This window comes from Aspergillus vadensis, assembly GCF_003184925.1.
Source record: "Aspergillus vadensis CBS 113365 unplaced genomic scaffold BO88scaffold_5, whole genome shotgun sequence".
NCBI classification, from domain to species: Eukaryota; Fungi; Ascomycota; class Eurotiomycetes; order Eurotiales; family Aspergillaceae; genus Aspergillus; species Aspergillus vadensis.
In genome coordinates this window covers 1195820-1215994 of record NW_020292043.1, presented here as the reverse complement: position 1 = coordinate 1215994, position 20175 = coordinate 1195820, and the positions used below count along the sequence as shown (strand labels likewise).

Here is a 20175-nt window from a genome sequence, read left to right as displayed (position 1 = left end):
GAACGTTGGGTTGCATCCTGTCTCCTGTCTTCTTACCCTGAGCGTGCTTTGATTTTCGGTATGCCTGTCTTTCGCCAGTTCTCCACATTCTACAAACATCATCGTGAGCTTCTCTTGATTATTGGATTGTAAAAGACATTGTGCTAACAGGTGTTTAGACCTGGCTTCAGTCTGCGCTAGAAGAGAACCCCTCATTCTACCGATGCCTAGCTGCTCAACAACAGCACAATGTCACCTGAACACTGCTCGGCAATTCCGTCGGCTGTTCCCCAGGCCCTGTCCATATATGCCGCGCTCTAAGCGTGGAGTTATACTAGGCCGCGGCCGGTAGCGAGCGAATGCCCTGCAGCAGCAGCACGATCAAGCCCCCAGTCCCCACACGCCACCCCACAGTATTCCGGGGAGATGGGCCCCTAGTATCGCATCAGGAACGATTCCGCTCGGTTTTCAGTAGAACTCGGGCTCTCCGCATCTTATCTTCGCTTAAGCGACCCTGTCGACTTTGTCGATCTAGAATGAACCCCCACAATGTCATCACTTGCCATTATGTTCCGGAACTTCTCCGCATTCGGATATCCCATCATCCAATCCCATTGACAGATGGCACCTCCACTGACTCAATTCGACTTGCCAATAGCTCTTGGATGATTTATACCAGACACAATCAGAAAGGGCATGTTCGGCGAGGTCCATCTCATACACGTACCGAGGATACGCTCGGACTTCCTCAGGTTGGGCGCCCAACATAGACTACTTTCTTTAGCTGGAAGAACGGCAATGTCCACTTTCCGAATCGTTATGCCACAGGGCTCTTCATCCTGTTACCCCGCTGGTGCCCACTGCTTCGAGCTGGGATTGCCGGTGTAATGGCCGAAACTGCATATTATGATATCACATACGGGGACGCTCGCGATCTATAAATCATGTCAATTCCTCTACCACGGCTCCTTGGATACTAAGCCTGCTTGAAGCAATTAGAGAAGACTCAAAATGCGTCAATTCAGCAGCTACAATGCTGCAAATCTCCTCACTCTCTTCCTCGGCGCAAAAGCTGCCGCAGAATCCACCTGGCCCCAGCAGACCTTTCGCAGTACCTCTATCCAAGCGCCATATCTGAACGTCACCAAGAATGGCAAAACAGAACTAGGGAACCTCTTCTTCTCTCCATCCTCCTCTAGCATGGAATGGAGCTACCCAGCCATATACTCCGATGACGGTCAGCTTGTATGGCAAGGCCCCAATGCCAACACATCCGCCTACCAGCCCCAAATGCTAGACGGCGAGCCCGTCCTCGCCTACTGGCAGGGCGCGAACTACCTAGGCTATGGCTTTGGAGCAATCAGCATCCTCAACGCCTCCTACCAGGAGATCCACCGCATAACACTCCCCGGGACTGACCAACACTTCGTCACCACCGCCGACCCGGAAACCTTCCCCTCCTACATCGACATCCACGAGAGCCAGATCACCTCAGACGGCACGATCCTCGTAACAGCCGTGAACGTCACCCAAGTCGATCTCTCCCCCATTGGCGGCCCCAAAGATGGCTGGGTCCAGGACGGCCTCTTCTACGAAATCGACATCAAAACCAACAAAGTCCTCTTCCGCTGGAGCACAGTCGAACACCTGTCCGAGATCCCCTTAACAAACACCGAACTCCCCCTCCTAGGATCCGGCACCAGCAAGTCCGATCCCTACGAATACCCACACCTCAACTCGGTAGCCAAATACGGCGACTCCTACCTCCTCTCCTCTCGCTTCATGTGCAGCATCTTCCTCCTCGACAAACACGGCAACGTAACTTGGCACCTCCACGTATGTCCCTCCCCTCCTTCCCCCTCCTTTTTCCCCCTTGCCCAACTAACACACACCCACCCACCCACAGGGCCAAAAAGGCGCCTCCTTCACCCTCCTCCCCGGCAGCAGCTTCTGCTACCAACACGACCCACGCTTCATCAACTACTCCCCGAACGCGACATCCCTAACGCTGCACCTACACAACAACGAAAACGCCAACGTCTTCACCTCCCCCACAACCATCACCACAGGCCTAACCCTCACCCTCGACATGCAAAACCATACCGCAACCGCCGTCCGCAAGCTCTGGAACCCCGACGCCCCCCTCTTCGCCGTAAGCCAGGGCGGCTTCCAGCCACTTCCGAACGGACACGTGCTGCTCCAACACGGCGCGATGCCAGTGATTGAGGAATACGATGAGAACGGGGCGTTGGTGATGAACGCGCGGTTCGGGTTCGATGAGTCGACGCAGTCGTATCGTGGGTATCGGTTCCGCGAGTGGGTTGGGAAGCCGACGACGAGGCCGGAGGCCGTGGCGTGTCGGGAGGGGGGCAGTGTCGTGGTTTATGTGAGTTGGAATGGGGCGACGGATGTGAAGGGATGGAAGGTAAGGATGGGGAGTGAGTTGGGGGTTGTGGGGGATGTGAGGGAGAAGAATGGGTTTGAGACGAGGATTGTGCTGGATGGGGTGCAGGGGAGGGATGGGGTGCAGGGGAGGGATGGGGAGAAGGTGGTTGTGCAGGCTGTTGGGGGGGTCGGGGACGGTGTGCAGTCTGGGGTTGTTAAGGTGGGTGAGGGGTGTTCATAGTATGATTACTTACTACTAGGCGGTTGTATATAGCTAGAGTAAGGTATATATCATGGATGAGGTATTCATTATAAGAATTAATGCTTATTGAGTATGCTATAATAATATCAACGGTAGTCCTCATATGCAAGGCTCTAAATATACAAAAGGGTATTAAACGCTACGCTACGCTTCGTCTCATGCGCCTGCCACATAATCCATCTACAGCTTTGAACTAGGCGTGATCGCCTTCCTCCTCATCTGCCGTATGGAGACATCAACCTCCTCCGCCGCAGCGGGACTAGGACTCGCGTCCTCGAATAACTTGCGGCCCACAACATCCGACATGTGCAGAACCCGCGACGAGACTGTCGCACCGTCACGGCGGTTTTTGCTTCGAAATGTCAGTATACCAGACCAATGGATGTAATCAATAACAAGGAAGAAAGACTATGGGTCAACTCACCCCTCACGTCTGGACTGTGCAATCAGCTCAGTAAAGTCCCAAAGACGACCACGAGGAAGAAGCTTTCCCGTGGTTGGATCCCGCTCGGGCGTCCATTCGGGGGCTAGCTTCATCGTGGATATCTTCGAGCCTTTGCTTTTGGCGACTTGGATGATGCCTTCTTCTGCAAAGCGTTGGTACGAGTTTCGCAGGGTCTCCTTGTTCACGGCTTCGAAGTAGGAGAGGTCGCCTTGGTGGTAAAGGGTTTTGCCGAGCTAGGTTGTGTGTTAGTTTTCACTAGAATTCATTGGGTGGTGATTTGAATTACCAGTTGTGCGCTGTTTTGGGCCTTGTTCAGATCGATCCAGACATCTTCAGCCCCGTTGAGAGGGGGCGTCAGCCCTAGAAGAGAAACGGAGCCGAGCCAGGAGGCTTCGATGAAGGGCCAGACTAGGAAGCAGTAGAAGTCGTAATTCTCGCGGCCACATTGCCGTTCTGCGTCGCTGAGCTCCACGAATTGTGGCGCGCCGGCGGTGTCTCGGCTCACGGTGATGATGTTATCTCTTTCGAGTCCGTGGAGGGTCTTTTCCATGTTTGTTGTCAGGCCCTCGGGAGGGAAGATGAATTCGCCACGGAAGAGCTGGTTTGGTTAGCGGAAGATTCCTAGAGAATAATTAAATATTTGACTCACCTGAGACAGGAACGAAACCTGGTTTAGGAGATCTTGGTAGGATATGCGCTGATAAGACGGCCCGCCGCCTTGCTTGATCCTCGTATACATTCCCGCAGACACCAGCGCCTCCGTGATAAACAAGTGGATAGTCATGTTGCGATAAAACGAAAGCTGGAAACGATCCACGGCGTAGTAAGTCGGTTCGACCAGTCCGCTCACCTCGCCCACAAGCTGCGGCCCCAAGACCTCTAGAGCACGGTCGACAACGACATCTGTTGGGTAACGGTAGAAGTGCGCAACCCGTCCTCCTTTCGCTCGAACACGCTCACATAGCCATTCGACGCGCCGAACCATCTCACCTTTGCCGACACCGCGACCGCGAAGAGTAAGAAGGACAGTGCCAACCAGAGCTGTAGGCATCATTACAGAAACATCGTTGATGTCAGACAAAACCCTGTAACCCAAAGATCTCAAGACCCGACCTCTATCAGCATAGCTCAGCTGCGGGCCACCATTTGCGACGATCTGTTCCGGCATTCGTGTCAACTGCTGGTTGATAAACTCTCTCAAGCTCCATGGCTCGTGGAATCGAACATCAACCCGACCGAGCTTCAAAGAGAGGACGGAGGACGAAGACAGAAAATCGGCCAGATTTTCCTTCCTCTTCGGTTGACCAAGCAATTCGCTAATGTAGGACCTATACAGATTGTTAGATTTCAGTAGTCAACTGTCACGGGAAAGACATACTCAGTCTCAATCACTTTATCATACTGTGTGCTAACAGGGCATATGATGGTGTCCTCTACACGACCCGAAAGGACGCTATCCAAAATGAAGCTAAGAATGCCAAACTTGGGCGAAAGAAGCTTTCCGGTTCTCGAACGACCACCTTCGATAAAACATTCGAAGTTGAACCCTTGCTGCAGCATAGTATCAATATAGGCTTGTACAACTGTGTTATATAGCGGATCGTTTCCAAAGCTTCTCCGAATCCACATCGCGCCTAGGCAAGTCAGCAAGCGCATAAGATTCCGAGGCGTATCGAACCATACCTGCATGCTGGAGGAAAGGGCCGAGCATCGGGATATTGAGATTCTCTCCCGCCACCACGACCGGAAGCCCAATTCCAAGGCGATAGCAGATAAGCTGGAGCGACACATAGTCGACATGCGATTTGTGACAGGGCAAAAAGACAATGGATTGCTTCTTGGCAGCTGCCTCTTGCGCAAAAGATCTCAACCGGAGGACTTCTTCGCTAGACACGTGTATTCCTGAGTATTTGTTAACAGGATTCCTTCAATACGTCGGATGCCCTCTCACCTTGATGGTAAGCGCGCGTCAGAAGCTGCGTGCAGAGATAGTACGCCCCTCGGATGAACCTCTTGCTTTCCATCTTGCAAATCATGTTATCCAGCATAGAATCTACCACCTCTTTCAGATTACTTTGTATCTCATTCCGGCGGTGTATCCGTTTCTGCTCCAGGGGTCCTGGTTTCACATCTAGCAATCCATCCTTCTCCTCCACTGCTAACCGTGCCTCGGCCAGCTCCTTCACCTTCCCTTGCAACAAGGGACTTGCAAGAATCCGGGACTTCATTCGGTCCGTAAAACCAGAATAGAATATGGGTTGTCCGATCACATCATCGTAGGCGCGCCAACCGGTTCCTGACATGTACAAGCTCACTTCTCTTAGGAAATCGAAAGGGTTCTCGCGAAACCTCGCCATATGGCGGACGAGGTTGCGTTCGGTGATCTGTTCATCTTGAGGTTCCAGCCCTCCAGTAACTCCACTTGGATGAATGGTGACTTTGTTTCCCACGATTTCGAGATCCGGTGCGGAGTCGCCGACCGGGGACTTATCGGAAGGCATAGTGTCTCGGGCGGGGAGAGGGGAGGGAATGTTCACTGGAGAGCTCTGTGATTATTATAAGCAGGTTGATAGATCTCAGCGGTCATAGACTGCTGGGATGGAGTCGAGCGACATCAAGTGAGGGGGATAGCAAAAACAGGCATTGTCATGATCGACCAGCTCCTGGTTCCTGAGGCAAGCGAGAGTCCCAACCAGGCGAAGATCCCCGGCTTCCCCAGAAATGCCTCGGGACGATTCGTGCTGCCGCTGCTCACGTGAGTCCCAACGGCCTTGCGCCCCGTACAACCGCACGCTAGGCTGGATTGGGCAATGGCACTGGACGTCCAGGAACTTCAGTTCACCGAAAGCTTGAGGGATGAGCGCAACGCGGCAGCTCGGAGCACGCTTTTCATGCCCCAAATTATCACACCACCAAGCATGCCGTCTCGGTTACATTGGCTTCACCCGGGCTGAGCATCGTCGCAGACACCAACAGCTGCGGTCTCCCTCCTAAACATCATCATTGTGGCTAATTGGGCCTGAGCTGTGCGACCTGCTCCACTGCGGGACTCTTAAGAGGCACCTGCGGTACAATCGACAGGGCCCTTCGTTGCAACCTCCCAGAACTCGCATTCACCATGTTCGGCTGGACACGGCGCTTCTCCAGTATGGGCCCCTGAACGCACAATCATTTATCCCCTGCTGCTACTGAATGACACCTGCTAACTATCCCTCTCACACATTCTCACAGCCGCCACATCTTTCCTCAAAACCACCACAATGGCCATTTCCTCCCGCCAGCAGCACACCTTCCAAGTCTTCCGCGATGTGCCCCCACTTCGCAAGCTGCGTCGAGAGCTCCTCCTCTCCAACCGGACCGTCGGTCTCGTCCCGACCATGGGTGCTCTCCACGAAGGCCATCTCTCCCTCATCCGACAAGCCGCGGCCGAGAACACCGACGTCTTCGTCAGCATCTACGTTAACCCGACACAGTTCGGTGTAACGGAAGACCTCTCCAGCTACCCGCGCACTTGGGACAGTGATGTTGCGAAGCTAGAGGAATTGAATGCGGAGCTGGCCCGCCAGAACACCAACAACGGTCGCATCACCGCCATTCTCGCACCCACCTCCAAGGTCATGTACCCGACGCTGCCTCCTTCGTCCGATGTCGACGGCGACGGATCCTTCGTGACCATCACCCCTCTCTCCCGGAAACTGGAGGGAGCTTCTCGGCCGGTTTTCTTCCGTGGAGTTGCGACTGTCTGCATGAAGCTGTTCAACATTGTCCATGCCGACCGGGCTTACTTTGGTCAGAAGGACGTGCAGCAAACGGTGGTCATCAAGCGTCTTGTGAAGGACTTCTACATCGATACGGAGATCAAGATCGGGGACACTGTCCGTGAACACGATGGCTTGGCAATGAGTTCGAGGAACGTTTACCTTGGCAAGAGAAGACGGGCAGTGGGTCTGGTCCTCTACGAAGCCATGAAGGCGGCGGAGAATGCCTACAACACTGGCAAGGTCAACCGCAGTGAGATTCTTGACGCTGCGAACAGCGTCACTGAACGGGTTCTGTCTGAGCAGAAGGCCTTGGCGCCCACGGAGAGGGCTCTGTATGAAGTTGACTACATCTCTCTGGCTGATCCGGATACTCTGGACGAGCTGGAAGTTGTTGACCCCGCCAAGGGCGCCATTCTGAGTGGCGCGGTGAAGATGGCTCCGCTGGAGGAGGCGAAGCCTGGTGAGGACTGCGGCCTCGGTGATGGTCAAGTTGCTGTGCGTTTGATCGACAACTTGATCTTCAAGCCGCGGGTTTAAAAAAGCTCGTTTTGTCTGTCCGTTGCCCGATCCATTCAAAAGCAAATGTCATATACCCGACGTCATTTAACTAGAACTCAACAGCGTATATAGAGTACCTAAAAGTCCATACCTTTACATACAATAAAAGCAATCATATACACTACTTCAAACCACCTAATTAACCCCATAACTACCCCCCTCTCGAACATCTAGCTATCACCCAAAAACAGAAAATAGGGCAAGATCGCAGGGTTTCGGAAGCACCCCGGCCCGAGAAAATTTCCCTCTGGAGTAAAGTAAAGTTTCTTCCCGGATCGACCCAGTACTAGAACCTCCCCCAGCAAACAACAAAAACGGAAGAAGAAAAAAGAAAAAGAAAGGCAGGCAGGCACCTACCTACCTACCTACCTAACATCTTCCAAAATGGCCGACGACGGTCTCCTCCTCAACTTCACCATCCCCGACACAACCGTCCTGAAACCCGAAAAAACCAAAGTAAAAGGCGGCACATGGCGGGACCGACTCAGCGCAAAGAAAATCGCGGCGCACCGAACGAACAACCCACGCAAAGAGAAATCTTCCACAGATGGCGAGCAGCAACAAAATAGCAACCCTCGGAACCCGAATCGCATTCAAGTATCTGGTCCGCGGCCGGTGAAGAGACAGCGCATTGGTGACGATGAGGAGAATGGAGGATCGCAACAACCACGCCAGCAGCAGCAACAACAACACCCGGGAGGTCCCCGACAGGTCGTATCGTCGCTTTTCTCGAAGAACCCGAGGCCCCGAACCGCTTTCGAAGCGAAGAAGAACGGAGCCGAAGAAGAGGAAGACGCCAAGCCGACGAACGCGCCGCTGATTGATGGACTGGACACATTCACGAACCTGGGACTATCGGCACCGCTGGCGGCGCATTTGCTGACGAAGCTGGAGGTGAAGGCGCCGACGGCGATTCAGAAAGCGAGTATCACGCAACTACTGAAGGAGGAGAGCGATGCGTTTATACAGGCGGAGACGGGATCCGGAAAGACGATGGCGTATTTGCTGCCGCTTGTGCAGCGGATCATGACGATTTCGCTGAATCAGAAGAAGAGGGAGGAAGGGGAGCAAGTACAGCGCGATAGTGGGTTATTCGCTATTGTGTTGGCGCCGACGAGAGAGTTGTGTAAGCAGATTTCGGTGGTGTTGGAGGGGTTGTTGCGGTGTGCGCATTGGATTGTGGCGGGGACGGTGATTGGAGGAGAGAAGAAGAAGAGTGAGAAGGCACGGTTGAGGAAGGGGTTGAACATTTTGGTTGCGACGCCGGGTCGGTTGGCGGATCATTTGGAGAATACGCAGGCGTTGGATGTGAGTAATGTGCGGTGGTTGGTGTTGGATGAGGGAGATCGGTTGATGGAGTTGGGGTTCGAGAAGGAATTGGCGGGGATTATTCAGAAGCTGGATGCTAGGCAGCGGCCGAGTCGGATTCCTGGGATTCCGGCCAAAAGGACGACGATATTGTGTTCGGCTACGTTGAAGATGACGGTGCAGAAGCTGGGAGAGATCAGTTTGAAGGATGCGGTGCATATTCAGGCGGATCCGGCGGATGAGGATGGTGAGCCGAGGAAGAAGGATGAGGATGATGCGTTCCGGGTACCGGCACAGCTGAAGCAGTCGTATGCGATCGTTGCGTCGAAGCTACGGCTTGTTACGCTTACGGCGTATATGAAACGGACGTTTATGAGGAAGGGGTCTGTCATGAAGGCTATTATCTTTGTGTCTTGTGCGGACTCTGTGGACTTTCACTTTGAAGTGTTTACACGGAAGAATGGAGATGAGGAGGAGAAAAAGGAAGAAAGCGAGGATAGTGATGAGGAGGATGCAGAGGAGAAGAGGAAGCAGCTTGGTGCTTCGGCTCATGGAACTATCGCGCCTGCTACGGCCTTTTCGAATCCCTCCAACCCGGTGACGCTGCATAGACTGCACGGTTCTCTGCCTCAGCATGTCCGGACGGCCACCCTGGGTGCCTTTGCCCGCAACCGCGAACCCTCCGTGCTTATCTGTACTGATGTTGCGTCCCGTGGTCTGGATCTGCCAAACGTTGATCTGGTCGTGGAGTACGACCCTGCCTTCAGCGCCGAGGACCATCTGCACAGAATCGGACGTACTGCGCGTCTGGGACGTGACGGTCGTGCACACATCTTCCTCATGCCTGGCTGTGAGGAGGGTTACGTCGACATTCTGAAGAAGGGATACCGTGACGGCGGAAAGTCGCTGACACGCAACACCGCGGACGACATTCTGAAGCGCGGATTTGGAGGAAACGTCGAGTCACAGAACGTAGACTGGGAGGAAAAGGCCACCGAATGGCAGCTGGATGTGGAACGGTGGGCATTGGAAAACAAAAACTACCTCGAAATGGCCCGCCGAGCTTATCAGTCCCATATCCGCGCCTATGCCACACATATCGCCAACGAGCGCAGCATGTTCAACATCAAGGAGCTTCATCTCGGACATCTGGCGAAGAGTTTCGCTCTGCGTGATCGTCCCAGCAAGATCAACGTTCCTGGTCTCCGCCAAGGACAGGCCGACACCAAGAAGGACTTCAAGGCCGACCGCAAACCAGTCGCTGGAAAGAAGAGAAAGGCAGGTGGCCACGATGACGACGACGATGATGCTCCTCGTCAAACCGACACTCTCACGGCAGCTCAGAAGATGCGGGCCAAGATGAAGGAGCACATGGCGGGAGCAAGCGAGTTCAATCTTGCTTGATCAGCAACACACATGTAAATAGTAATTGACGACAAATCAATAGATATCCCACAATGAGATTTTTCCGTCCTTTGACCCAGCCGCTAGCCAATGTGTATTTTGCACCTTTTCGTATCTCTGCCGATGCACCGTTGCAAGCGAGAATTCCGTTTCTGCCCGGCTGGCGAGCTGTGTTTCTTCATTCTCACTGCTATCCGGCGAAACCGTAGGCTTTTCCTCATCCGATTTCTTCTCACGCACATCGACTACATCAACATCCGCAAACGCCACAGCGTAGCAACCATCTTTATGCCACTTCAAGACGGCTAGTTCCTTCATCGTCTTGCACGAGTAGACCCTGACCCTAGAATCCCACCCCGCAGTCGCGAAAATCTTCCCATCAGACCGTATCCGCACACCTTGCTGGCCCGCATGCTTCGTGTTGATCGACTTGATCGGCAATTCTTCTGGGGCATGTCCTGGGCTACCCAGCGTCGGAATGGGATGCTTCGCCAGCACCGCATCGGCCGAGGAAGAAAAGAAGTAATTGCCAGCAGGCGAGACATGAAGCGACAACACCGGCTGCGAATGTGCCCGACATATGTACAGCTTCTCCCACTTCCACGGTGTTTTGGCACTCTGTGTCAGGTCTTTCTCATGCAGAGATCCCCTGCAGCCATGGACCATAACACGACCGTCTTCGTAAGCGGATGCAACATATAGCTCCCCAGATGGGGCTATGACGAGGTTAGCCGCCATGACCATTCCGGTCTGTACGTCCGTGTCTGCTGGAATGGTGCAGATACGTCTCTCCTGTGGGAGATGAAAGAGATCGATCGCGCCAGAGTTCAGAGCATTAGGGACAGCGATAAGCACTGATGAAAGCGATGTGTTCTCTTTCGAGGAGTCACCGGCATCGCTTTCCATGTTGGCCTTATCCTGGGGAAGGGAAACCATGGAGAAGGCACAGAAATTCAGCGCATTCACAGGAAGCGAATGCACCAGCCATGGCTGGCTTGCGGCAGCTGAGGAGGTTTTCTCGATATCCACGGGGAGAGTCTTCTGAAGATTCTCCTCATCTTGGACGCTGAATCTCCATACACGTAGTTTATGGTCTCTTCCATGCCTGTAGAAAAGGTTAGATGGTTCATGGGAAGAATGGAAGGTAACACACGTGAACACCTCTGTAACAGCACCGTTTCCGAAGCTAAAACCTTTGACTTCAAGAACAGCGCCATCATGGGCCTTCCAAGTCGCTCGAGGGCGTTTTGATACTAGGTCCCATACAACAATCCATCCGTCTGCGTCTCCTGAAACGAGCCTTAGGTTCTGGTGGAAGATCTGTAGCGCGTGGATGGCAGCGGCATGGCCGCGTAAAATGTAAGTGGGGGTTGCCGGTGGTTGCCGCACCTGCGGGGATTGTGCGCTCATTTGGTGGCTCTGGTCCTCTTATTGTGTATGATATTAGTGTAGTGTGTATGATAAATCTGTTTCAGTCAGATCATTTGTTCATTTAGTTGTCATGGTACTGCCGTGCGATTGAGTGAGAGAAGATGCCGAACGGGAATTCAGAATGACTGCGGTCTTGGCAATATGTTTGGTCTCCGCCAGCATAAATGGATGTTACCAGCTACATTATATTACAGTGCGTGGGGCATCCCAAATGAGTGGTAAATAATATATTCATCTCTTGTTTCTTTTCAAGAACGTTGAAATGCTTTTCGGATTCTTAGCTATAGATTGCTGATGTAGACTAGCACTGGTCAGTATTAGCCAATCTACAATGTCAACTAGTACTATTTGGTGAAGTATCAATGTGGCAGTTGAAGCAAGATCCCGTCTGCGAACTAGAGCCGAGCCATGAGTCTTGAATAGGAATGAGATCCGTACTATCGCTTACGAAGAGCTGGCTCAAGCTCCTCAGAAACCGGTCGGTACTCGTCAAGTAAGCGACTTCCTCGCCCGTTCTGATCTTCCATGCTTCGCAATTCGACCTCCTCCGTTCGTGCAAATCTCGCCTCCATTAGCATCGCCTCATTCAACAACACTGCGGGATGCCAGATGCGAAGCACGACATTGGCAAATAACATAGGCAGCCCATCAAAAAGACACACTAGACTTTCGTACGTTAAAGAGTAACCTTGCCATTCACTCGCCAACTCAACTAGACGATAAGTGTTTCGAATCATCGTACAAGCCAAAGCAAACGCAAGCACGGTTATATTTTTGCACATCGGCCTTCTCAAGATGAGTCGATGTCTCGCTTGAATGATCAAGTATCCGAACAGTACCACGAATATACCGATAGACATGAGCTGCACAAGGCAGCCAGCGGTGAGGATATAAATCCCCAGCCTGTCTGGGCTGTTGGTAATGATGGCCTTGTACGCCAGCAAAAGCCCAGTGACCTGGACGATGAGACTAAGAACCGCAAGAGTCATACAGACATCCGTCCACCGCTTAGGCCTGAGAGGTGATCGATTTTGGGCTATGATTGCGTACACGAGGTCTAAGGCTCCGTAAATACCCATGATTGTAAAGTATGGAGCTTTTCTATGCCTTAGCCAGGTCATTCCCAATATAAGCTCATTCGACTGTATACTTACCCGACCATAAAGCTGACAGCTGTATTATCCATAGGATAAAGCTATATGGACAGCGATAAGCCAAAGTGCGGGCAAGCCATCCGATGAACTCAAATGCAGCCCCGAGTGAAAGTGCCATTCCTATCCAGGGACATATGGTGTTGCATGCTTGCGAAACATGGGTTGTTAAGACACCAAGGAAGGCAATCGTAAAAAGGATTCCAGCAGTGACAGAAGGGCGATAACCGAGCAGCGGTGCAATCACCGGATCGAATGAATAGCAGTTCCACGTTGACATGGTGTCTGGTGTGTTTATTTGAATTTTGCTCGTATTTTGGGAAGTTTCTTTGGGAGGAGAAAGTAAGAAGACACATCTTTCAATCGAGCCCGCAGATGGTAGCCTTGGTATCAGTAAAAGGCAGGTGCGTTGAGGCTGCCAGTCGCAGCAACAGCCAGGAGTAAGAAAGGAAGCTGCTCCTGGCCAACTCTCAGCCGGCAAAATGACGAGCAATTCCATCTACGGCCAGCGTAGGATGTCTAACATATGGTCGCACACTTCATTCTAGTCTCAGTTAGTGTTCAATGCTGCTTTTCACGGTGAGGTACCGCAAGGGCGTGGAGTTCTCACGAAAATAAGAGACGCTATGTGCCCTGCTCAGATTGATAGAAGGCATTAGATGTGTACGCAGAGAGCGGATGAAGAAGCACATGGAAATGAATGACCTCAGGTGTTAGAAGGGAAAGAATAGGGAGGCAAAAGGAAGGACAGAGAATCAAATCAAGATAGAGGTGTAAAGAAGAGGAGACGAAGGCAGAATACTAAAAGCAGGCAGCGAATGTCCCCTCAGAGAGACTAATAAGTGACAGTTCGCTGTAGGTAAGTAGTATCATGGCTAGATGAGGTCTGACGCTAAATTCGAGGGTCGCAATATGCAAGATGTAAGAGTCCGTTTCCACTCCCAGGAGTGCATAGATATTTCTGTCAGGCTGAGGGTGTACCAGATGACTGTAGTGATGACTTGCAAATGAACCAGTATGGCAGAGTAGTGCTAGTAGTGTGAGGTAAAAGTAAAGAGAATCCGCTCTCTAAGACTTTCAGCCGGCCAGGATATACTGTCATCATTGCAGCTTTTGACTTCATTATTCTTTCATGTTTGGATGTCGAGATAACATAGAAGTCAAAATGAACTCATAATCAACCATTGAATTGGGGAAGCCAGGAAACCAGGCTACCTCATGATGCTCCTTTCGATAGAAAATGCATTTCCGGGTCAATATGTCCCATAATGAACAACTAGAATATATGGTAGGAGCTGAAGAAGTAGAAGAACTACAAATATCCCGCAGCGGAGTGAGGATCCGCCAGTTGGCCCGGGCAACACCGCCCTCGTGATTGGCTTCAAGCTGTAACTGCTGCTCTCAATTGTCGCATCATCCCATCACCACCAATTCATTCCCCTCTCCCTCTGAGCTGTTGGTTCCTCGCCGGCCCTTCTCTCCTCCCCCTCCTCCTTTCCTTCCTTCTCCTCAATTTCCCCCATTCTCTTCATTTCCCCGTCATCCTCGCACCTACTCTACATATATCCTCTCCCTCATTCCCCACCTGGGCTCTCCACGCCTGGTGTCCGCTCCGGCGTCTAACTCCGCGACACAGCTACAGCTAAAACCATGCCGAGTGAGTCTGCTATGCTCGTGGCTCCCGCGGAGCTCCTCTGTCTCGTCTTCTTCCAAGCTAATATAATTTCTCGGTCACAACAGTCCGTCCGCTCGATGAATGGGCCGCGACCCGCACCCAGTCCCTCCCCCTCTCAGCTCTCAAAGGGGCGGTTGTCGGTATCGATGCGTCGCACTACATTTCTCAACACCTCCTCCAACCCTCCACGCGCGAGCCCCTTCTGGTCGCCCTCGGCGGCTTTCCATTCGCACTGAAGAGCAACATTGAAAGAGAACTGAAGGCCTACAAGGATCTGGGCGTGGCTTGTATTTTCGTGTTCAACGGTCTCGACTTTGGCAAAAAGGATCAACGACCCCACGTGCAGCAGGAATCGGTCCGGGCGTTCGAGCAGGCCTGGGATCTTTACGATCAACAGCAGGCGGACCAAGTGGTGGATGCTTTCAGCAGCGCCGGTATGTTTATGGTGGAATCCGACCTTTCAGAGCGTCTGGCCCTGACTGTCGTCTGTCCTAGGCACCCCTCGACCCGAGTCGCTATACCGCTTCTTGCAGCGCATACTTCTTCAACATGGTGTGGATTACATCGTTGCTCCCTATAGTGCTGCAGCTCAGGTACGATGCCACTGCCTCGGTTAGCTCCATTTGCGCCATTCTGATCTTTGTGTATTATAGCTCTCCTACCTGGCCAAGGGACCGAACCCGCTGATTGATGCTATCTGCGGCCCCTCCGAAGTGTTGATGTTCGACGTGGAAAAACTGATCACCCGCATTGAGATTGACCCGGCGCAATTTTTCTGGATCAACAAACAGACGTGTCTGGAAGAACTAGGCCGCCTATCAAATGATCAGTTCCTGGACTTTTGCCTTCTCTTGGGCTCTTCCTTCCTCCAGCCCTTCCCTGGTTTCGAAACCCATGTCTTCCCCGGAAAGAACCCTACGGTCCGAGATGCTCTGCCAATGTTCAACGCGGCAGGACGAAGCGCTCTCGCTCTCTGCGCTCAGTTTGAAGAGGATCGCCGGATGCAGGAGCTCGAGTACACGGATCGTTACAAGCGCGCATGCATGACTGTGAAACACCATGTCTATATCGATGTTGACGGCAGGGTGGGTCCTATGGACCAGGAGAATGCCTCGTCCGATATGCATGCCGTCATCGGCCTGCGCCTCCCAGAAGAGCTTTACTTCTACTTTTCCAAGGGAATTCTGGGCCCCGATGTGCCCAACTATTTGACGTCGGGTGAAGTCCTCATCTCATTGCCGTTGGGCGTCGAGGACACGGAAATTTACCGCCAAGTTGCCGGCAGCACTCTCACACCTATCCGGACTCAGTCGATTTGCCTGCTATCGAACTCCCTCCATCGGTTCTATCAGACCAAGATTATCAATGTGCGAACATGGTTTGATGAAAAATCCCCTTCGACGATCAACCTCCGAGATCTTCCTCCAGTCAAAGATTCGATCCAGTCCTGGAAGATTCCTACCGAGCAGCTTCCAGAGAGCTTGCAGAAACTGCAGGCAAGTTAAGCTTCGTTTACCATTATAAGCACTGCTAACCAAAGATCAGGGCTCGTGCGGACGCTTCCAATTTGCTGTCCAGAGCTTGAAAGATAGTGACTTTGTAGCAAAGTCCAAGGCTACGAAAGACACCAAGGTAGGCATCTTCCGTTCCAGATCGCAAGCGAGTGAGCTGACACATGCTAGCAATTATCGTCACAAGATGAGCTGCTTGCCAATGTCTTCTGGCGCTTCCTACAGCTTCGCGGCTACATTGATGAGAAACATCAGCTTACCCAGTGGGGTGTCTGCCTTGAGCAAGCATTGTCGGGACTTGATCCGGCGGATGCGCTTGAGGAGCCAACATTCCTTGCCATTGAGATGATCCGGTTTGGCCTACTTAACTCCAAGCAGTGGTTCTCTCATGTTTCCGGAGGGCCTATGAGAGGATCAGGTAAGAATGAGGTTTCTGTAGCTATGAACGGTGCTGATTTATTCCACCCAGACGAGGATAAGAGCCTCAACATGCTTGTTTCCCGCCTTGCTTGCATCGCCAAACTCCAGCACAAGAGCATCGGTTATTCTGGACCCCTGAGCCGACAACTGCTTTGCTACCGATCCCTAATTTCCGAGGTTCGTTCTACGCTACGGACGCTCATCGAGGTGGTTCTGGCCAGTCTGCTCCTGAGCGGCGATGCTGACCGGGAGCGAAACGATTGGGGCGAACTGAGCATCAAGTAAGTGGACATGTAATGATGCGCCATGTGATGTGATCTGACGCAATATAGGCTTCCGTTCATCGACGACAACGACTGCGGTCTTGGAATTGCTGTCCGTACCTACCTTGATGATCTGCCCTTGCAAGCAGATCCTACATCGCCAGAGGCGCGGGCAGAAGTGAAATCGAAGGGCAAGGAATGGTTCCAGCATAGCGACAGCTTTACAGGCAACCTGGACATGGCGTTCAAGCTGTGGGATGCGGTGAGTCTCAACTGTCTATCTTTGCCGGCGTATTTACTCATCTACTTTCTAGGTATACCGTGGTACGCAGAGCGCAGGCAAGGAACTTAAGGAGGGCAAGCAGTGGGAGGATGCGAACCGCTGGTTGGCCGAGCGGCGGTAAGGGACTTGTATAGAGTATCCTCCTAGAACCAGAGGAAACACTACTTGTCCACGATTTCACGAACCATGGCAGTCGTGCGGCTGGGTGGTCTAGGAGACCACCTGAAAGCTTCGCCCAATTCTACTCCAACCACGTTGTATAATTAGGAATGGAAGGGGCTGGCAGGCGCTACACCAGTATTACTATCCCCCAGCGTAGTCAGAACCTGCAAAGAGAGCGTAGTGGCGAATGCAACGATATATTTAGCCGTAAAGCCGCTGATCGAGTTGGAGTTGATTAGTGATGCTTAACTTACCAAGTGTCCTCTTCCGACCCGCTCGGTCTCCGCAGCGCTTCCGCCTTTCACGTCGGAAGCTCATACGACTATATCTACACTCCGCCCAGCAACCAACCCTTCCTCGCTGAACGGACAGACCTGGTATTGACAAGTATATTGTCAATCGCCCTACTTCAGCCTTTCCTTCAACTACAACAACACCACCCATCATGGTCCGTCTCAGCAACCTCGTGAGCTGCCTCGGCTTGGCCTCCGCGGTCACCGCAGCAGTGGTCGATCTCGTCCCCAAGAACTTCGACGACGTTGTCCTCAAGTCCGGCAAGCCCGCTCTGGTTGAATTCTTCGCTCCCTGGTGTGGTCACTGCAAGAACCTTGCGCCCGTGTATGAGGAGCTGGGCCAGGCATTCGCCCACGCCTCCGACAAGGTCACCGTCGGCAAGGTTGATGCGGACGAGCACCGCGACCTGGGCCGCAAGTTCGGCGTGCAGGGATTCCCCACGCTGAAGTGGTTCGATGGAAAGAGTGATGAGCCGGAGGACTACAAGGGTGGTCGTGATTTGGAGAGTCTGTCTTCGTTCATCTCTGAGAAGACGGGCGTCAAGCCCCGTGGACCTAAGAAGGAGCCCAGCAAGGTGGAGATGCTGAACGACGCGACTTTCAAGGGTGCTGTTGGTGGTGACAATGATGTTCTGGTTGCTTTCACTGCGCCGTGGTGTGGACGTGAGTATTCCAGCTTTACTATCACATTCAAGGGGATTGTTTACTAACGCCGACGCTGAACTACAGACTGCAAGAACCTCGCTCCTACCTGGGAGGCTCTGGCCAACGACTTCGTCCTCGAGCCCAACGTTGTGATCGCCAAGGTCGACGCCGACGCTGAGAACGGCAAGGCCACCGCCAGAGAGCAGGGCGTGTCCGGATACCCCACCATCAAGTTCTTCCCCAAGGGTTCCACTGAATCCGTTCCCTACGAGGGTGCCCGCTCCGAGCAGGCCTTCATTGACTTCCTCAACGAGAAGACCGGCACCCACCGTACTGTTGGCGGTGGTCTTGACACCAAGGCCGGTACCATTGCCAGTCTGGACGAGCTGATCACCAGCACTTCCGCTGCTGATCTGGCTGCTGCGGTCAAGAAGGCTGCTACTGAGTTGAAGGACAAGTACGCTCAGTACTACGTCAAGGTTGCCGACAAGCTGAGCCAGAACGCCGAGTACGCCACCAAGGAGCTTGCTCGTCTGGAGAAGATCCTGGCCAAGGGTGGATCGGCCCCTGAGAAGGTCGACGACCTCATCTCCCGCAGCAACATCCTTCGCAAGTTTGTTGGTGAGGAGAAGGAGGCCAAGGATGAGCTGTAGATATTGTATGGATATGACTTGTTTAGCTAGGTGACGGTCACCTAGATTCTATTACTCTGTATGATATCGAGAGGCAGTTACGAGAATGTTATCGATGCGAACAGTACACTATCCATCTTATGTGCATGTAGTAAATATAATTATCAGTAAAAGGGTATCTTCAATTCCACCTCAAACCACCACAACCCAGCCGTATGTATCACCCCCTAATCCACAGACAACAAATGAGAGCTCCCCCAAGTATACACAAAATATGCAAATCCCATAACACCATAACCCCATTACCAAACAGTATAAACAGTACTCAATCACTTCTCAGGACTCCCACTCCCACTTCCAACCGCACTCTCTACCACGGACCCCGTCTGCGACGCACCACCACCACCTGCTCCCCCGGACGTAGTCGTCCCATCCACCACCGTAAACGAAGCCTCTAACTCATCCAACCGTCTGGCCATATCGTCCACTGCACAGAATACCAATATACATCAGCATTGCGATCACTCCCACAGATCAACAGGTACAAAGGGGGGAGATGTATGAAACGTACACTTCCCAAACATCTCCCTCGAAACACCATCGAATTTATGTTGTAGCTGGTCGAGGAGATCGTCCACGGCGGCGGAGAATTGGCCTTGTGCGTCGGGGTTCTGGTATTATCATGGTTAGCTGCGCTGGTTTATTGGTTGGTTGTGCCAGTGTAGTTGGATTTGCACTGGGTAGGGAGGGGGTAAGACGTACTTGGGTTGAGGTTGTTGGTGGGGGAGGGACGGCTTCGGCGGTGGGATCGGACATTTTGGATTGTTCTGGTATTATTTTTTGGGTGGTTGGTTGGGTTGGTTGATATGAATTTGAGGTTTGTGGGGCGTGTGAGTGGTATTTGGTAAAGTAGGGTGGTTTTGTATATATGGTAGTAGGGAGAGGGAGTATAGTATGAGTATGAGTATAGGAGGTAAGGTAACTAAGTTTAATGATGGTGATATAAGATGGGTTAGTATGATGGCAATGCTGCATGCCGGATTGGGTATGGTGTCATGCGTTTACGGGGATGGAGGGCTTGGCGTTAGGCTGTGTGTGTGCCTGAGGCAGTAGTTTTGGTGGTGGTTGTATAGATTGTTGGGTAGTTGTGAAGTTGGTATATTATAGTGAAAGTTAGCATTGGGAATACGATATAGTAATAGACAATTTATTGTTTGGTTGCACTGCACCTTGGAACTGTCCTCGGTGAATGCAATTGTCTCTGAAGTATAAATGCGTCATGTCCCGCGGTCTGCATTGGCGGGTGTTTGCTGGTATTTTTGTTTTCAAGTACTCTATTTGGACCCCTTTTTCCAAGATAACGATGTATTAAGATGTCATGTGTGACTGTAGTAGTGGGGGTTTCCTGTATTATTCTTCAACTAGTAGTAATAATTAGTGCGAGCATGGTTTCTGTGGCATACTAGTGCTAGTATATATCTTTGCATGCAACTGAACATATGATCTAAATCCCATGACTGACATACACATAATGACCGCATTCATGATACATGCAGTTGCTAGTCACAAATATAATTAGCATATATGTGTATCAAAGGAACGGGCTT

The 20175-nt window shown here is 52.1% G+C and overlaps 9 protein-coding genes across 9 annotated transcripts; 5 read left to right on the top strand and 4 right to left on the bottom strand.

Moving 5' to 3' along the window:
- Positions 1 to 870: 870 nt before the first annotated feature.
- On the top strand, positions 871 to 2647 carry BO88DRAFT_478555 (arylsulfotransferase family protein; the record flags this gene model as incomplete). Its single annotated transcript, XM_025712002.1, has 3 exons — positions 871 to 1815; positions 1886 to 2584; positions 2639 to 2647. The coding sequence occupies exons 1-3, from the start codon at positions 991 to 993 to the stop codon at positions 2645 to 2647; spliced, it is 1533 nt and encodes a 510-aa protein (XP_025565552.1). The 5' UTR covers positions 871 to 990.
- Positions 2648 to 2686: 39 nt separating this feature from the next.
- On the bottom strand, positions 2687 to 5572 carry BO88DRAFT_478553 (lysophospholipid acyltransferase family protein; the record flags this gene model as incomplete). The annotated part of the gene is made up of 6 exons (XM_025712001.1): positions 2687 to 3304; positions 3358 to 3669; positions 3721 to 4399; positions 4450 to 4705; positions 4755 to 4973; positions 5023 to 5572. 6 exons carry the CDS (start codon positions 5570 to 5572, stop codon positions 3047 to 3049), a joined length of 2274 nt encoding a protein of 757 aa, XP_025565551.1. The 3' UTR covers positions 2687 to 3046.
- Positions 5573 to 5931: 359 nt separating this feature from the next.
- On the top strand, positions 5932 to 7506 carry BO88DRAFT_384216 (pantoate--beta-alanine ligase PAN6). The gene is made up of 2 exons (XM_025704688.1): positions 5932 to 6217; positions 6303 to 7506. The coding sequence occupies exons 1-2, from the start codon at positions 6190 to 6192 to the stop codon at positions 7367 to 7369; spliced, it is 1095 nt and encodes a 364-aa protein (XP_025565550.1). The 5' UTR covers positions 5932 to 6189; the 3' UTR covers positions 7370 to 7506.
- Positions 7507 to 7692: 186 nt separating this feature from the next.
- On the top strand, positions 7693 to 10255 carry dbp7 (putative ATP-dependent RNA helicase). The gene has a single exon (XM_025706275.1). It carries the CDS (start codon positions 7775 to 7777, stop codon positions 10100 to 10102), a length of 2328 nt encoding a protein of 775 aa, XP_025565549.1. The 5' UTR covers positions 7693 to 7774; the 3' UTR covers positions 10103 to 10255.
- Positions 10121 to 11602, bottom strand: BO88DRAFT_240354 (WD40 repeat domain-containing protein). The gene is made up of 2 exons (XM_025702130.1): positions 11256 to 11602; positions 10121 to 11207 (listed from the first exon to the last, which is right to left on the bottom strand). The coding sequence occupies exons 1-2, from the start codon at positions 11510 to 11512 to the stop codon at positions 10139 to 10141; spliced, it is 1326 nt and encodes a 441-aa protein (XP_025565548.1). The 5' UTR covers positions 11513 to 11602; the 3' UTR covers positions 10121 to 10138.
- A 157-nt stretch (positions 11603 to 11759) lies between these two features.
- Positions 11760 to 13527, bottom strand: BO88DRAFT_240340 (RTA1 domain protein). The gene is made up of 3 exons (XM_025702129.1): positions 13295 to 13527; positions 12688 to 13228; positions 11760 to 12629 (listed from the first exon to the last, which is right to left on the bottom strand). The coding sequence occupies exons 2-3, from the start codon at positions 13181 to 13183 to the stop codon at positions 11971 to 11973; spliced, it is 1155 nt and encodes a 384-aa protein (XP_025565547.1). The 5' UTR covers positions 13184 to 13228; positions 13295 to 13527; the 3' UTR covers positions 11760 to 11970.
- Positions 13528 to 14423: 896 nt separating this feature from the next.
- On the top strand, positions 14424 to 16957 carry BO88DRAFT_334985 (MKT1 family protein; the record flags this gene model as incomplete). The annotated part of the gene is made up of 8 exons (XM_025702827.1): positions 14424 to 14793; positions 14855 to 14952; positions 15013 to 15726; positions 15905 to 15991; positions 16042 to 16288; positions 16340 to 16571; positions 16623 to 16815; positions 16868 to 16957. Coding segments are annotated over 8 exons (2031 nt in total), but the record flags the coding sequence as incomplete, so codon positions are not given.
- A 301-nt stretch (positions 16958 to 17258) lies between these two features.
- On the top strand, positions 17259 to 18703 carry BO88DRAFT_361289 (disulfide isomerase). Its single transcript, XM_025703873.1, has 2 exons — positions 17259 to 17954; positions 18021 to 18703. Exons 1-2 carry the CDS (start codon positions 17444 to 17446, stop codon positions 18587 to 18589), a joined length of 1080 nt encoding a protein of 359 aa, XP_025565545.1. The 5' UTR covers positions 17259 to 17443; the 3' UTR covers positions 18590 to 18703.
- A 1-nt stretch (position 18704) lies between these two features.
- On the bottom strand, positions 18705 to 19410 carry BO88DRAFT_403086 (heat shock factor-binding 1 family protein). Its single transcript, XM_025706274.1, has 3 exons — positions 19331 to 19410; positions 19140 to 19239; positions 18705 to 19055 (listed from the first exon to the last, which is right to left on the bottom strand). The coding sequence occupies exons 1-3, from the start codon at positions 19382 to 19384 to the stop codon at positions 18898 to 18900; spliced, it is 312 nt and encodes a 103-aa protein (XP_025565544.1). The 5' UTR covers positions 19385 to 19410; the 3' UTR covers positions 18705 to 18897.
- Between the last annotated feature and the right edge of the window lie 765 nt (positions 19411 to 20175).

What these genes read in the sequence shown, in the direction of transcription:
- BO88DRAFT_240340 (XM_025702129.1), bottom strand. Translation starts at nt 13,183, where the DNA reads ATGGAATTGCTCGTCATTTTGCCGGCTGAGAGTTGGCCAGGAGCAGCT. An exon ending in GCTGTCAGCTTTATGGTCGG is followed by an intron (nt 12,630 to 12,687) that starts GTAAGTATACAG and finishes GGCATAGAAAAG; the next exon opens with CTCCATACTTTACAATCATG.
- BO88DRAFT_361289 (XM_025703873.1), top strand. Translation starts at nt 17,444, where the DNA reads ATGGTCCGTCTCAGCAACCTCGTGAGCTGCCTCGGCTTGGCCTCCGCG. An exon ending in CACTGCGCCGTGGTGTGGAC is followed by an intron (nt 17,955 to 18,020) that starts GTGAGTATTCCA and finishes GCTGAACTACAG; the next exon opens with ACTGCAAGAACCTCGCTCCT.
- dbp7 (XM_025706275.1), top strand. Translation starts at nt 7,775, where the DNA reads ATGGCCGACGACGGTCTCCTCCTCAACTTCACCATCCCCGACACAACC.
- BO88DRAFT_384216 (XM_025704688.1), top strand. Translation starts at nt 6,190, where the DNA reads ATGTTCGGCTGGACACGGCGCTTCTCCA. An exon ending in CTGGACACGGCGCTTCTCCA is followed by an intron (nt 6,218 to 6,302) that starts GTATGGGCCCCT and finishes ACATTCTCACAG; the next exon opens with CCGCCACATCTTTCCTCAAA.
- BO88DRAFT_403086 (XM_025706274.1), bottom strand. Translation starts at nt 19,384, where the DNA reads ATGTCCGATCCCACCGCCGAAGCCGTCCCTCCCCCACCAACAACCTCA. An exon ending in CACCAACAACCTCAACCCAA is followed by an intron (nt 19,240 to 19,330) that starts GTACGTCTTACC and finishes TGATAATACCAG; the next exon opens with AACCCCGACGCACAAGGCCA. An exon ending in GAGGGAGATGTTTGGGAAGT is followed by an intron (nt 19,056 to 19,139) that starts GTACGTTTCATA and finishes TATTCTGTGCAG; the next exon opens with TGGACGATATGGCCAGACGG.
- BO88DRAFT_240354 (XM_025702130.1), bottom strand. Translation starts at nt 11,512, where the DNA reads ATGAGCGCACAATCCCCGCAGGTGCGGCAACCACCGGCAACCCCCACT. An exon ending in GCTGTTACAGAGGTGTTCAC is followed by an intron (nt 11,208 to 11,255) that starts GTGTGTTACCTT and finishes CCTTTTCTACAG; the next exon opens with GCATGGAAGAGACCATAAAC.